This window comes from Lichenostomus cassidix, chromosome W (assembly GCF_008360975.1).
Source record: "Lichenostomus cassidix isolate B80296 chromosome W, HeHo_3.0, whole genome shotgun sequence".
Classification (NCBI taxonomy): domain Eukaryota; kingdom Metazoa; phylum Chordata; class Aves; order Passeriformes; family Meliphagidae; genus Lichenostomus; species Lichenostomus cassidix.
In genome coordinates, this window is record NC_139510.1 from 11055205 (window position 1) to 11070794 (window position 15590).

Below are 15590 nucleotides of genomic sequence, written 5' to 3' on the forward strand. Positions count from 1 at the left end.
AAACACTTTTTAATCAGGTTGAATAACTGCCTTTCACCTTGTTTTTTCCCCTTCCCCTGTGCCTTGTAGGGCACTCTGCGTGGTTTTGTTAAATAAATAGTTTTTTCTTCACTTCCATCTAAGAGGTTCTGTTGTGGGTGGGGGAGGGGGTGTCGGGGCCCTTCGCTCTCGGAAGAGAGAGAGTCTTATCATTAACCCGGGACAGGAACCTACTTACTAACACCTGGGAAGGCCCGCATGAGCTTATTGCTTGGGGTCGTGGGTATGCTTGCATTTCCACAGATACTGGGGTACGATGGCTGCCTGCAATATGCGTTCGCCCTGACCTGCGGCTCTAGAGACAGAACCAGCAACCTCAAAATAACAACCAGAATGCAGAACACCAACCAAGTGATCCTTCTGATGATGGCCAGGACACCGACCATCAGGAAGACGGTCCTTCCACAAGCAGAGACTGAAATTTAAGTTTTTATGGAGTCAGAAAGCAAGGACTTTGAAAGCATGTTTTAACTGAATTATAGAATTGTAATATAGAATTAAGTTTATAGATGCATTACCCAGGGTGTTGATGGAGAGTCTCTCTGTTCACCTTAAATCAGCATCTGGTTTGGGCTCTGTTCGGTAACTGGCCACAGCCGGGCAGACCCCTTTTCGGTTCTCCATCTAGGCTCTGTTTGGTAACTGGCCACTACCAAGCAGATCCTTCATGCTGAATTCACAGAGGTTCACAAGCCATGCCTTCTGGTTCTTAAATAAAAAGGGGGAGCTGTGGCAACACAGAAACCTTTCCCACGGGAATTTTTCTCTTCTTCTTCTATGTTTTATAAATAAAGATAAAAGTTTCATGTTATTGAAACTGCCTTATGTATACAGGCGGTCAAACGCCTGGGCCAATCAATCCCTGGGGGCGGATGATTGTTTGTCCAATCCGAACGGCCCTCTGATGTGTATATAAATGGTTCATTTTTTAATAAAGTTAGTTCTTTCTACCACTCGAAAGGACTCATCTCTTCACTCCGCTAACGGTCCAACAGCGACAGAGAGGTAGCACAAGGACCGAGCACAGGGACCAGGCACAGGGAGAGAGCACACAGACCGAGCACAGAGGCCAAGCACGGAGAGGAGAAAGAACACAGAAAGGGAGCAGGGAGAGGAGAGAGAGAACAGGGACGGACCTCAGAGACGAAGCACACAGACCGAGTACAGAGACGGAGCACCGAGAAGGAGCACAGAGATGGAACACAGAGGGAGCACAGGAACGGGTCACAGAGACAAAGCACAGAGAGGACAGACAGCAGAGGGACTGAGCACAGGGTCGGAATAGAGGGACCGAGCACAGAGATGGAGTGCAGAGAGGAGAGAGAACACAGGGACAGAGCACAGAGAGGAGAAAGAGCACAGAGACAGAGCACAGAGACAGAGAAAAAGCACAGCGACAGGGAACAGAAACGGAGCACAAAGATCAAGCACAGAGATGGGGCACATTAGAACTAGCACAGGGACCAGCACATGGACCAAGCACAGAAACCGAGCACAGGGACCAGGAACAGAGAGCGAGAACAGTAACTGAGCACAGAGACAGGGAACGGAGACTAGAGGGCACAGGGACCGAGCAGAGGGACTGAGCAAAGGGACCGAGAACAGAGACGGAGCGAGAGCACAGGGACCAAGTGCAGAAAACGAGTGCCAAGAGGAAAGAACGTAGGGACAGAGCAAAGCGACGGAGAACTGAGACACAGCACAGAGGCAGAGCACAGAGACTGAGCACAGAGCGTACACAGAGATGAGGAAGAGCACAGGGACCGAGCACAGAGACCCAGCACAGAGACCCAGCACAGAGAGTGCGATAAATGAGTGAATAGTGAATGTTAGCTTTCGTATATATGAATTTAAAATTTACAAGTGATAAGGTACCGTGTAAAGTAGCACTAAGATAAAAAATAGTTAAGTAGAAACAAAGTTAGAGTGAATTATAACTTCAAAATAGTTGTAATATGCTAGAAAATGTGGTCAGAAATACATGGCAATAAATGTCTTTTAAGATGATAAGCCACAAGGCCAGAGATCAAGATGCCCTAAAGGAAAAAAAGAAATAGACCTCATGCATCACAGGAAATCTGTTATCTCCTTTCACACCTCCCTGAGAAGCTGTCAGCCACAAATTGAATTAGAGCTGAAGAAGATTTCTGCCTTCAGCCCTGAGGCAAACCTGAGGGCCCAAGATGGCACCGCGCTGGTGAAAGGGGGCAAGGATCGAAGAAAGAGGGGTGGTTGAAGTGTAAATAGTTTTTTCGGGACTTAATGAATATGTAACAGTTACAGAAAGTACATAAGCACATATTAAGATGACTTGGGTGCGGGGGATGAAAAAAGGCAAACCTGCCACTCCCACCCAGCGCCATAAGTCTTTGTTCTACTAATAAATGTTCAATATTATATTGCTAAAAATGCCAGCTTGTGAATTTGTCTATATCAATTGGTAACCTGACGTGATACTCTGCTAGGACCTGCTTTCTTGCTTGGTGGGAGGGATGCCTCTAACAGTATTCTGTAGGCCCAGACAGAATACAGTAGGCACTATCAAGCAGTAATAAAAAACACGTCCTAATTCGTAGAACAGAGGCAAAACTTTTTTTTTTGAGCTCAGCTCCCTTGAAGAAAACCACGGTAAATCGCCCATAATTCTTGTACTTATGAAGACCTGAACAAGCCAGGACGACACAGGTAAGTTCTTGTGCGGGGGGCATGAAAAAAAGGGGGATTGAATGTGGTGTGCTTGAGACGTGGACCAGACAGCTGGATTGTTACAGAATGGCTTCAAAATCACGGTCACGAATCCTTAAGAGGTTTGTGTGAGCAAGGCTAGTGTTAGCTGAAGTGGGCCATACAGGCCGCAGCAGTAGCCTTGAACTCTGGGAATGTGCCGTGGGAAAGGTACTGGGGAGGTGCAGCAAGGGCCCTTGAACTCTGGGAAAGTGCCGTGGGAAATGTACCGGGGGGAACTTGCAATTAACAAGAATGAGGGGGGAACCCTGAAAGTGTGAGAATGGAATGCATGGAATGCAGATTGTAACTTTTAGTAGTAAGCATAAGCACTTGTAATAGTATATAAGCCACGCATACTGTGAAATAAATGGAGCTTGCTTATAACTCATATTGAGCTTTTGCTTGCTTCCTCTCACCTCCCAACAAATGGTGACCCTGATGTGATCGAACAGGGACACTGATAACTGGACTTAGGACCCTGCTCTGAAAAGCAGCGAGAACGGGAAAGCACCGGTGCAGTGACCGGAGAGCTAAAGATCATCACCCCTTGCTCTGCAAGGGTCAATCCGAGCTTTGGCCGACCGAGAGGGGACCCGCCGCCCGTGAGGACTACACTCCAATAAGCTGCTCGGCGATCGCGGAACGAAAAGAGAGACGCAGGCAGTGCGCTACTCTGCAGCGATGACCAAGACGTTCTAACTCCGTTTTAAATCCAGCTGGACAAAAATGGAAAGAGAGGTAGCTCTAGATTTATTACAACACTTTTTAGAAAAGCGGGGAGTAGGCAAAGATACCATGAAGCAATTAGCAGGACTAGTTGCTGTGGGGAAAGCCAAAGGGTTTTTTGTAGATCCTAATACAGTATTTGAGGAGGGGGAGTGGTGAAGTTATGGTGACTGTTTGCTTGATGGATTGTTTGATGGTGATAAGATGTGCTCAAAGCTAGGAAAGCCATGGAGGGAAGTGATAAATTGCTTACAGGGATATAAGGCAGAAAAGAAAATTGCTGCCGTGGCCACCGAGAAGCTGGGAGGGACTGTTCGGGACGATCAGTCCGGGATAGGCGCGGGGGTTGTGGGAGGTGAGCAACTCATTCCAGGCATGTTAGGCTTAGGCACAGAACTACCCAGTTTGCCCCCAGTAGGGAAGTGTATGGTGCTAGGAGTACAAGGGTCACTGGCAAAGCACAGTGTTGCCACAGGTATGGACCCTAATGTCCCAAGCCAAACTCAGCTCCGACTCCGGGCACTGAGGAATGGGAGGAATGGCCCAGTGCACCTCCCCCACCTTAACGCAGGGGGGGAGGAGGGGTAGAAACAGGCCTCTGCGTTTACCGAAAGTGTCTCTAAGGCTATCGAGAGATCACTCCAGCCAGCACTGCTCTGGTGCTGTACAGAAAGACCCTTCTCACACCCGTACCGGTGTAAGGCACAGATTCTCACTCACCCAGAGAGCTGGGTAGCTCATGCATTACCAGAGACAAGGAATCCAGAGGCTCAATCAGCTGGATGTTCCAGATGTTTATTCCAGAGGGTTCCAGGGAGAAAGAGGAGGAAGAACCCCACGTGTCCCTAGATATAGGGATCACCTGGGGTCAGGGGAGAGGAGGCGGGGGGAACACCACAACCAATGGGGAGAGGGGAGGGATGGAGTCAGGGGTTAGGTTACAGCCAGGGGGATTTACATAATTTGGGGAGGGACTTATCGTGTTACTTCGACTGGGATGTTTGCCACCAGTGAAACCCTGCTGTACTGGGACTACTTGGCTCCTCAGCAGTTCCTGAGGTGGTATTATCCACCACCACACCACCTGAGGAGGATTACGTCCCCCTCAAACCAGCGCCTCAGAATGATGGTCGATTAAGTGGCCGGCGGAGAATAGATTGGAGGAGAGTAGAAGAAAAAGCTGTGGAGGAAGGTGATATGGAGCTAGCAGAGGAAGTCAGAGCACTAAGTAGAGCGAAACAGGCGTTTCCTGTATTTTTTGAACCGCTAGAAGGGGGTGGGCTACAGGCGACCCATGCAGCTACCGATTGGAAGCTGCTCACCCGGCTGCATAGCACAGCTAGCGAATCGGGTCTGCATGGTGAGCCCATGAGAATGATGCTGAATTATATTTGGGGAAGTTTTATACTGTGTCCAGAAATATCAAAGGTATTATCAGAATGATTATGACCCAGTCGCAATAGTTGTTGTGGCAGGCTCACTGGCAACAGCTGTGCCAGGAATCGGCAAACCAGCAGCAAGGTAATAACAACCCCCTGCAGGGGGTCATTCCAGAACAGTTAATGGGCCAGGGGCGATGGTCTACAATTGTTGAGCAAATGCAGACAGGGCCAGACATTTTGCTAGAGTCTATGCAGACCACACGGGAAGCCATAAACAGGGTGCGTACTGCCCCCCCTACACTGTCCTATATGTCTATCAAGCAAGGAAAGGATGAGTCGTTTGTGAGCTTTGTTGATAAGGTTTCAGCAGCAATCATAGCCTCTGGGGTGGCACCATGGATGACAGGAGCATTGCTGCGTCAGTGAATGTTAGAAAATTGCAATCAGCAGACAAAGAACATCCTCATTACGCTCCCTGCAGACGCTACTATAGAAATGATGTTAGAACGAATGAGTCGGGTGCCTGTCAGTACCCAAGCTTTTGTTGCAGAGTTGGTAACAGCTATGGGAGAAAAGTTAGGAGAAAAATTGGCTCAGGCACAGTCTCAAGCATTTGCTGCACTAGGGCCATTGCGACCCCTTAGTGCATCTGCAGGCGGAACGAGACCAGGGAAAGCCGTTAAGTGCTATTGCTGTGGGGCTGAGGGACACTTAAGGAGGCAGTGTAGTGGTCCAGTGCGGTGTAACAACTGCAACCAAGACAGCCACTCCATGGCGGCTTGCCAGCAGTCGGGAAACAGGAAGAAGAGCATGTCCAGCCATCGCGCCCCAACAACAGTAGCGGCTCCAGCCCTTTCTGCCGCAACGCTGACAGCCCCGCCTCTCGCCATGTCAGCTCCATCAGTTCAGCCTCCGTGCACGACCGCGTCTCCGCAGGCGAGTCTGTCAACTGCCAACCCCTTCAGCCAGCCCACGTCCTTCAGCCCGCCACAAGGGGGAGCTTAAGCCTGGACCTGGCAACAGCAGTAGGCACAACGCTTACCGACCTGCTCCCTGTGAAAATTCCAACTAGAATTCAGGGCCCACTGAGCATCGACAACAAACCTGTGGGCGCGCTCCTAGTGAGACGTTCTTCGGTGAGCATGAAAGGACTGTTTGTGTTACCAGGAATAATTGATGCTGATTTTATGGGAGAGATTTGCATTATGGTGCAGACTATGTTTCCTCCTATTTACATTCCCAAAGGCACCAAACTGGCTCAGCTTGTCCCACTCCCACACATGGCTGCACAGATGCAAGAGCACTAGGCGCTTGCAGACTGAGGGGCTGCTGGATTTGGCTCTACTGGAGGACTTGCGATGCTGACAGTTCCGATGGCAGAACGGCCAGTTGTAGAGACCACCTGGACACGGAAAGGCATGTCCCAGACCTTGCCTGCGCTACTTGATACAGGTGCAGACATCACTATTATGGCCACAGCTTGCTGGCCACCGGAGTGTCCACATCAGCATACCTTGAGTGGAGTCGAAGGTGTGGGAGGCTCAGTTTTTGTACAACGGAGCACCGACCCAATCCAAGTAGCCGTTGAAGGCAGGGTGGCTACGATCCATGTAACCATCATGCCCTTACCTAGAGGAGTAAATGCCTTGATTGGCCGAGATGTACTAGATCAACTAGGACTTGTGTTGACCAATCAGCATTTTTAGGAGCGATCGCTGCAGAATGGACTATCCCGATCCAGCTCATATGGACTACCGACGAGCCGGTATGGATCGTGCAGTGGCCACTGAAGAAGGAAAGTCTGGAACAAGCACAACATCTGGTACAAGAGCAACTGCAGAAGGGACATTTACGACCTTCTACAAGTCCCTGGAACACGCCCATTTTTGTCATTAAGAAAAAATCCGGCAAATATAGACTTTTACACGACCTGCGAGCAGTCAATGCACAGATGCAAGCAATGGGGGCCCTGCAACCTGGACTGCCAAACCCTGCAATGCTCTTGGAAGGATGGCATTTACTGATAATTGACCGCGGCTAATATCCGATGATGCCACTTGCCATCTTGCATCCAAGTTGCCGATGCACGCCGAGATTTCTTTCCTGCATCTGTGAAGACCATCACCGCATTTGGCAATGGACGCTCGCTCCTTTTAGGTATTATAACCCAATCTTGGTTGCTCACCCAGCGCAGGGTGGTGGATTGCAATGGCTCCACATTAATGTCCGTTGCCTGAGACAGCAAGCTAACTTGTAAGGCCTGTGAATGTTGCAGGTACCACTCAAGATTTTGTCGTTTTAGTGGTAAATAAACAGTCCCTGGCTCTTGGCTTGTGAGCTGCAAGATTCTAGTGCGGCCCTTCTGGACCAATTCGGCCAAATTGTCAATTTTTTGTTGAATTGTAGTTTTGGGTTAGATGCTTGTAAACAGCCATTCCAATACTTTTATCTTATCCTCCCCCTTTTTCTTTTTGCACTGTGTGAGTGCACCAAGGAGTTGTTTGGAGCCAATTAAAATTGTAAGATCCACAGGGATATCCGGGTCGCGACGGTCGACCCAGCGCTGTGCAATCTGTGTGCACCTGTGGCAAGGCCCAGCAGAGGTGAAATATGTAGGGCTTGGTTACATGTGTGTGCTTACATCCACAGGTACACAGTGGGTCCCTGCGAAATGGACCAAGGCTGTTCCTTGCGCTGCTAGTGATCGAGATTCTGGTGTCGAGCCCAGCCACAACCTTCATAACGAAAGTTGAAGACAGACAAAACTTGTGGGTGACAGGCCAATGCAACACATAATCCAGAATTCTGCCTCAGCTGCAATCAGCTACTGCACCATTTAAAACATGCTTAGTTGGAATACCTTTGTTTAGTTTTGAAGCATTTAGCAATTATAGCACGTATACAAAGTGCTCTACAGCAAAAAGCACCTCTTGGTGTGCTGCAAACTTAATCAACCACTTAAACAATACCTTGCCATGGGACCCGCAGGAGTTGCAACTCCTAGGCTCCATGAAAATTGGCAACACCTCTAGCAATTGGACCCAAACGAGTATTTGGTTTGGAGGTGGACAACAAGGCCTAAATCCATATCTAAGTCACTCTAACGAAGGCTGGACAAATGTCAGCCCGATAAATATAGCAGAGTACTCACACACTGTTAAAGGCGGCTATTGCGGAAGCAACAACACTGTTAAGGTTTGGGTGCTTTGGGAGCTGAAATAAAAAAACCACCAATTACAATTTGGAACAATAGAACACCCAAAGTGTTGCCCCATCTGTGTTTTTGATATGTGGAGACAGGGCATGGCAAGGAATCCCTCATAACATTTTTGGTGGGCCATGCTATTTAGGAGAACTGACACTTCTGGCGCCCAACCAACGCCTGTGGCTCAGCTTAACCACTGAGACAGGGCACCAGAGACGTTCACTTTCCCATCAACTGGACCCACAATGCAGAGATGATGTTGAGTTGTGGTCTGTAACAGCTAAGGTGTTTGCCTCCCTGTTTACCCTCAGAGTAGCCACTGCAAATGCCCTTAGGCAGCTTGAGAAACTAGCATGCTGGACAGTTAAGCAAGCAAATGTTACTACTGATGTTATTTCCCAATTATTGTTTGATCAAAAGAGCTTGCGACATGCTGTGCTTCAAAATTGAGCTGCCATTGTTTTCTTATTGTTAGCTCAAGACCATGGCTGTAAAGACTTTGAAGGGATGTGCTGCTTTAATTTGTCAGATGATAGCAATTCTATCCATAAGCAGCTACAGCGGCTGAAAAAACACACCTCCACAATTACAGTTGATATCAATCCTTTTGATAAATGGTTATCATCCCTGTTTGGAGGTCTGTCACCATGGCTAATAACCTTAATTAAAGAAGCCTTATGCTGGTTAGGAGTTTTTATACTAATAATTGTAGTGATAAGAATTGCTTATTGGTCCACTGGGAAATCTGATTAAGACTAAAGATACCTAAAACAGAGGGATTTAGCTCTGTAGTGCAGATTTATTGGAAGCTTTGGGTTAGTTTGGTTTTTTTTTTATTTTGGGTTTTTTTGTTTGTTGTTGTTTTATTTTTGATTTTTTGCTTGGAGTTCGGGTTTTCGTTTTTGTTTGGGTTTTTTTCTCTTTCTTTTTCTTCTTTCTCTTTTCTCCGTTTTTGGTGTTTACTTTCGTTTGTTTGGCTTAGCAACATAACTCTGTCCATAGCCTTACTATAGATAGTTTGGTGTTATTAGTGGTTTGATTATGTTTGGTTTGAGTTAAGCTCGTGAAATAGTTTTCTTTGTAGTCTAGTCCTCTTATCCAAAAAGACGAGAACTGTTTGGAAAAGTAGATAAGAAATTAATAGAAGTGTGCAAGAAGAAAATTAACGGGCAGAAAGTTGCACTAACATCGGGCAGAAAGTTGCACTAACATGGGACAGAAAGCAAGTAAGATAAATTCCAAAAACCACAGAAAAGTGTTGGCTAATATACCACCTGATAGCCCACTGGGGGTTATGATAAAGTATTGGGATGAATCTAATGTTACTAAGGGAAAAGATAAAATTATAAACTTTTGTATGATGGTATGGGCAGAGAGAAAAATTAGATCTGATAATCTATGTTGGCCAAAATATGGTTCCTGTGAGGGTTGGATGTGCCAAGCCTTAAATGTATATGTTAACAGAAAGAAGCCTTATAATCTAGAGGAATGTGAATATGCAGCATGTTGGAAGGGATCAGAAGTGAGACCCACAACAATCCTGAAAGTAGAAGATAAAACAAAGTCAGAGGGATGCGAATGGGACCCCTTAGAACATCTCCCTCCACCCTATAATCCCGTCATTGTAGAAGCTCCCCCACAAGAGGGACCCCTGCCACAGGGAGAGGAAGCCCCGCTCAGGGAAGAAAATGCCCCTCCATGCAGTCCAGTTACACGCTCAAGGATAATAGAAGAAAGGGAAGAGAGAAAGTTATTCCCTTTAAGGGAGGTTCCTTGGGGGGGGCACAGGGAGGAATTAGATTTGTGAATGTACCCTTAAATTCTGCAGATGTAAGAAGTTTTAAAAAAGAGATGAAATCATTGTTAGAGGGTCCCTTGGGTCTAGCCGAGCAGTTTGACCAATTTCTGGGCCCAAACACATACACATGGGAAGAGATGCAATCAATTATGAGTATATTATTCACCCCAGAAGAATGACAAATGATTAGAGTAGCAGGGATGAGGATATGGGAAAGGGAAAATCAACAAGGGATTCCCACTGATCAAAAAATGCCTCTTCAGAGTCCCCAATGGGACCAGAATCAGCCTCAGGGTAGACAGAACATGGCTGATTTTTGAAATCTAATTCTAAGAGGAATAAAAGAAGCAGCCCCAAGGGGACAGAATACAGCTCGGGCATTCAATAGCCAACAAGAGAAGGATGAAACCCCCACTGAATGGTTAGAAAGACTCAGAAAGGCAATACAACAATTTTCTGGTGTCGATCCCTCCAGCCCAGAGGGACAAGGGGTGCTAAAAGTAAATTTTGTTATACATTCCTGGCCAGACAGTCAAAAGAAGTTAGAAAAATTAAAGGATTGGCAGGACAGGGGTTTACAAGAATTATTAAAAGAAGCACAAAGAGTATATGTCCGGAGGGACAAAGAAAAAGCAAAGGCCAAAGCAAAAATCATGGTTGCCACTATGAAAGAAGCAGAATCCCTTAATAAAAAGGGGGGGGACCCAGAAAGAAAAGGGGTCAGGAAGGTGCTCAGCAAAGCAATTGGAGACCCCTGGGGAAACAACAACAGAAAAACCAGCAAGGCTCGTAGAAAAGTTTAATTGCCATTACTGTGGTGCCCCTGGGCACTTAAGAAGAAATTGCTCAAAACTTGCCAAAGATATAAAAGCGTTTGAAGGGGAAATTGCATAGGGACATCAGGGGCTTTTCATACGGGGGGTGGAAAATCAAACTGAGCCCTCGATAAAATTAAAAATAGGACCCCAGGAAGAAGAAATAGAATTTTTAATAGATACTGGAGCTGATAGAACCTGCATATTAAAGGTTCCTGAGGGATGCTGTACAAGTAAAAAGGTTATTAATGAAATAGGGGCAAAGGGGGAAGGGTTTAATGTTGGAAAAGGCAGTTTTCCAGCAAAACTTATGCTAACTGAGTAAACCTGAGCAGGGCTTCAGTATTCTCAGGCCTCAGTAAAATTCCAACAAGCTACAGTGGCTTGTTTACCTGAGAATGTTCTGTGGGAAGAATGTCATGAGAAAGAATAGGGAGTCAGAAGTGTTATGAGAAAAGAATAAGGGAGTAAACAGGAGGATCCCTGAATGTGTGAGAACAGACTGCAGGTGTGTGTCTAGCTATGAATAGTAACTTCTGTAACAGTATATAAGTTTCTCGTTTGGTGAAATAAAATGGAGCTTACTTTATATCTCATATTGAGACTGCTGTGAGTTCCCTCTCGCCGCGATGTCAAATGGTGACTCCGACGTGATACGGACGCCAACAGCAGGGAGCGGCGGGAACGGAGAGGCGCCGAAGCTGTGCAGCGACGGTGTGTCAAAATCTTCGCTCGAATCGGGGAAGATCCAGCAGACACAGGCCGAATAGGACCTGCCTACCGTGGGGGCTACACTTCGGTGAACTGCACAAACTCTGGCGACTGCGAGCTCCGACAGAGTGCTTAGACGGTGTCGACCAGGACCCTGAAAACCAGCTGGACCACAATGGAATCAGAGGTAGCCCAAATTTTATTGTTATGCTTTTTAGAAAAGCACGGACTCAGTAAAAGTAGCCTGTTACATTTGGCTGGCCTGATAGTGGTAGGACAAGCTTATGGATTTTTTACAAATCCTATTACACTATTCAGTGTGGGAGAGTGGTTGAATTACGGAGCTGTTTTACTTTTGGACTGTGATAAAATTGCAAGAAAGCTTGGCAAACCATGGAGTAAAGTCGTAGCCTGCTTACAGAAACATGCCACGGAGCAAAACCTTGCGTGGCTCACGGCACAGGACATAACAGCCGCATGGAGCAGAGAAAAACCTGTGAATTACTGTGCCGCTTTTGATATGCGTAAAACTTCGGCCGCGGCACAGCAGCCGGGGAAACCCCCCCCGCCGGGGGGGGGGGGAGAATAGTAGCTCTCGCGCGCTGCCAACAGCCGAGAATACAAAGTTACTCGATTGGATGAAAAATCTGTTCCTGTCTCAATGTATCACAGAGGTTGGCAATTTTCAACGAAAAACATCTTAGCTGCTTTGTTTGAGAGAGCTCAGATATCGTGGGTAAAGAAACAGAGTAACCTGAAATCATTCCGATGTTATCGAAGTGGGAGTGAAAGACACATACGAAAGAACTGTAACAGAAAAGTTTGGTGTTCCCGCTGCAACAGAGATACTTACAGCACAGAAGCTTGTAGAAACAAAAAGAACAAACAGAAAGTGACCAGTGACCAAAACCAGCGGCGGCCCCTACCCTTCACTGCGTGCCGCCTGTGGACCACAAACAGACCTGTGGCAGAAGTTGCTCCAACCGTGGTTTCCGGTCAAATGACGGCGAAAACAGAGGTCCCAGAGGGTGCCCCGGTAGGCGGAGCCGCGAGCCATCCACGCCTCCTTCACTGCCCCAACTGTGATGCCTATGGTGAAACTCTAAACTCTACTCCTCCCCAAGGATGAGGAAATGATTGACAGCTTCAGCAGCAAACCAGAACTAACCAACAGCGTTGCCAGCAGAAACAGCAGTCTGATACCCGAATCAGAGCGGCAGATTCTCTCCAAAACCTCTAATTATTCGCTTTGCAGGGTGAAACACCCATTGCCACGTACTGACACCGAGACCAAAACCTATTTCCAGCGATTTACTAATAAAGAAGCATTGTAACCAGATATTATCCTGAAAAAAATAACACCTTGAATACTAAAAGCCTTGAACAAAAGTTGAATTTTGCTAAAGCATTGCTTGAGATGGTGTTTGTATGTATGTGTGAATATTGTAGGCCTACTGAGAGTGTGTTGAATGTTTTAATGTGTAAATGAAGCCTGTGATTGATGAGAGTGTGATTTTGATTTCTCGAGAGTTTTGATGTGTGAATAAAACCTGTGAGTGAAGTTATACTGAATAGTTTAAACTACCTGTTAAGTACTTTTGGTTAAGTATAGATTCTGTTAAAGTTAAGTAATAGTGAGTTTAAATTCTATTAAGTTGTAAATTCTGTTAAAGTTAAAATTCTGTTAAGTAATATTAAGTGATGTTAATTTTAAATTCTGTTAAGTTTTAAATTTTGTTAGAGTTAAGTTGTTAAAGTGATATCAATTTTAAATTCCATTATAGTTAAGTCCAATTTGTTAGTTTAAAATAAGATTTATTAAGATTAAGTTTTATTCATTTTTAGTGATATTAATTTTAAGTTTTAAATTTGTTAGTTTATATTATTATTCACAAAAGCTTTGCAGTTTCATCTTTCTTAGTTAAAGTCAAATAATAATATCTACTGTTTTCAAATATTTCATCTCACCTTATATAGTTATCTACAAAAATAGTAACATGTTAAGACACTCTCCTTATTGATATTAATCAAAGCTTGTTTATAAGATGTTCTAAGAAAACCCTTCCACTTAGCACCTAAGCTCTGGCCAAGCTTTGGTTCTAACTGGCTGGGAAACATGCCATGAGTCCCAAGTGTTCTGCATCAAAATGTGATCAAATAATTTTGACTTGCCAAATTGAGTTCATAAAAGCTAAACCTTCTTCCAAGTAAACTTGGAGTCCTTGTCCGGAAAAGGTTCTCCAAGCTTTACCTGTGAAGTGAATGTTTTCAGCAACGACAGTTCCTAGACCATGGCAACATATCTAAATAACTAGTGAAATTTCCTTAGGTAAACTTATAACAATTCTAATAATAAGAATTACTTATAGCAAAGCAAATTAATCTGATAACAGACAACGTCTGTTCTCACAAGCGAAACGGGGGAACTGTTGGAAAACGCAGTTTTCCAGCAAAACTTATGCTAACTGAGTAAACCTGAGCAGGGCTTCAGTATTCTCAGGCCTCAGTAAAATTCCAACAAGCTACAGTGGCTTGTTTACCTGAGAATGTTCTGTGGGAAGAATGTCATGAGAAAGATTAGGGAGTCAGAAGTGTTATGAGAAAAGAATAAGGGAGTTAACAGGAGGATCCCTGAATGTGTGAGAACAGACTGCAGGTGTGTGTCTAGCTATGAATAGTAACTTCTGTAACAGTATATAAGTTTCTCGTTTGGTGAAATAAAATGGAGCTTACTTTATATCTCATATTGAGACTGCTGTGAGTTCCCTCTCGCCGCGATGTCAGTTTAAAGTACCTTTAATCGAAAATGTACACATAGAAGGCCCTAACCGATTTGCTACTGGAGACTTATTATTAGTCCCAGGTGCCAGATGGAATTTATTGGGGCGAGATTTGCAATTACTATTAGGTATAGGTCGTCTTCCAGAAGGACAAATGAAAGCAAAAATTTTAACTTTAACTAATGAAGATGAAAATAAAATTGAACCAGAAGTGTGGGCATCTGAAAATAATAGGGGAAAGATAAACATGAAGCCAATCAAAATAAACATAGAACAACCATCTCACCCGATAAGGGTCAGGCAATATGCAATTTCTAAGGAAAGAAGGATGGGGTTAAAACCAGTAATTGACAAATTGCTGCAAGAAGGAACTTTAGAACCCTGCATGTCACCTCACAATACCCCGATATTACCTGGTGAAAAAGGCTGATGGAACATATAGATTGGTTCAGGATCTAAGAGAAGTTAACAAAAGGACACATACATGATTCCCTGTCATTTCTAACCCTTATACCCTTTTAAACCATATCCCTCTTTGTCACACATGGTACAGTGTAATAGATTTAAAAGATGCATTTTGGGCTTGTCCATTAGCAGAAAACAGCAGGGACTTCTTTGCATTTGAATGGCAAGTTCCTGAGACAAGAAGAAAGCAGCAATTGCGGTGGATTAGATTGCCCCAGGGTTTTACAGAGTCCCCAAATTTGTTTGGCCAAGCTTTAGAAGCTATCCTTATGTCTTTTGAACGAAGTGAAGAAACACTGATTTTACAATACGTAGATGATTTATTAATATCAGGATCAGACAAAGAAACAGTTCACAGCACCACTATTGATCTGTTAAATTTTCTTGGGAAAAAGAGGTTATGAGTTTCAAAGAAAAAGCTACAGTTTGTGGAGCAGGAAGTGAAATACTTAGGACATTGGTTAAGCCAGGGGAGCAAAAAGTTAGATCAGGAAAGAGTGCAGGGTATATTATCTCTTCCCCCACCTCAAACTAAAAAAGAAGTTAGAAAGTTAATAGGACTACTGGGGTATTGTAAGCAGTGGATTGAAGAATATAGCAAAGTAGTCAAGTTTTTATATTGATTCACCCCAAGTGAGCCCGGTGACACTTCAGAGACAAAGTCAGAGAAGTGGCTATTTGCTTTTATTCAGTGCACCGGGTGTGGGGGATTCACTCCTCCAAACACACACCTCGGTACCTCCAAAGACACAGTGTTATAGGTAAAATTCATGAATATTCATTACATTTCCCGGGATAGGAGGGGTTGTGCAAATTATTTCTCAGAAGTCATTAATATTATTAGCATGTGCACCACGCATGCTCAGTATGTTCCAGTGGTTTTTGGAGAACCCCAAAAACCCCTCCAGGATGAAGGTCCCAGTAGTCTTCATCTCAATGCAC

General features: G+C 45.0%; 1 protein-coding gene across 1 annotated transcript; it reads left to right on the plus strand.

Annotated features, from left to right (window-relative positions):
- Positions 1-9276: 9276 nt before the first annotated feature.
- On the plus strand, positions 9277-10937 carry LOC146425493 (uncharacterized). Its single transcript, XM_085041471.1, has 2 exons — positions 9277-9847; positions 10204-10937. Exons 1-2 carry the CDS (start codon positions 9290-9292, stop codon positions 10678-10680), a joined length of 1035 nt encoding a protein of 344 aa, XP_084897597.1. The 5' UTR covers positions 9277-9289; the 3' UTR covers positions 10681-10937.
- Positions 10938-15590: the final 4653 nt, after the last annotated feature.

Bases quoted from the DNA above. Each gene is read 5' to 3' on its own strand.
- LOC146425493 (XM_085041471.1), top strand. From the start codon at position 9,290: ATGGGACAGAAAGCAAGTAAGATAAATTCCAAAAACCACAGAAAAGTG. The intron at 9,848-10,203 runs GTTCCTTGGGGG...TTTTGAAATCTA, and splicing joins AGTTATTCCCTTTAAGGGAG to ATTCTAAGAGGAATAAAAGA.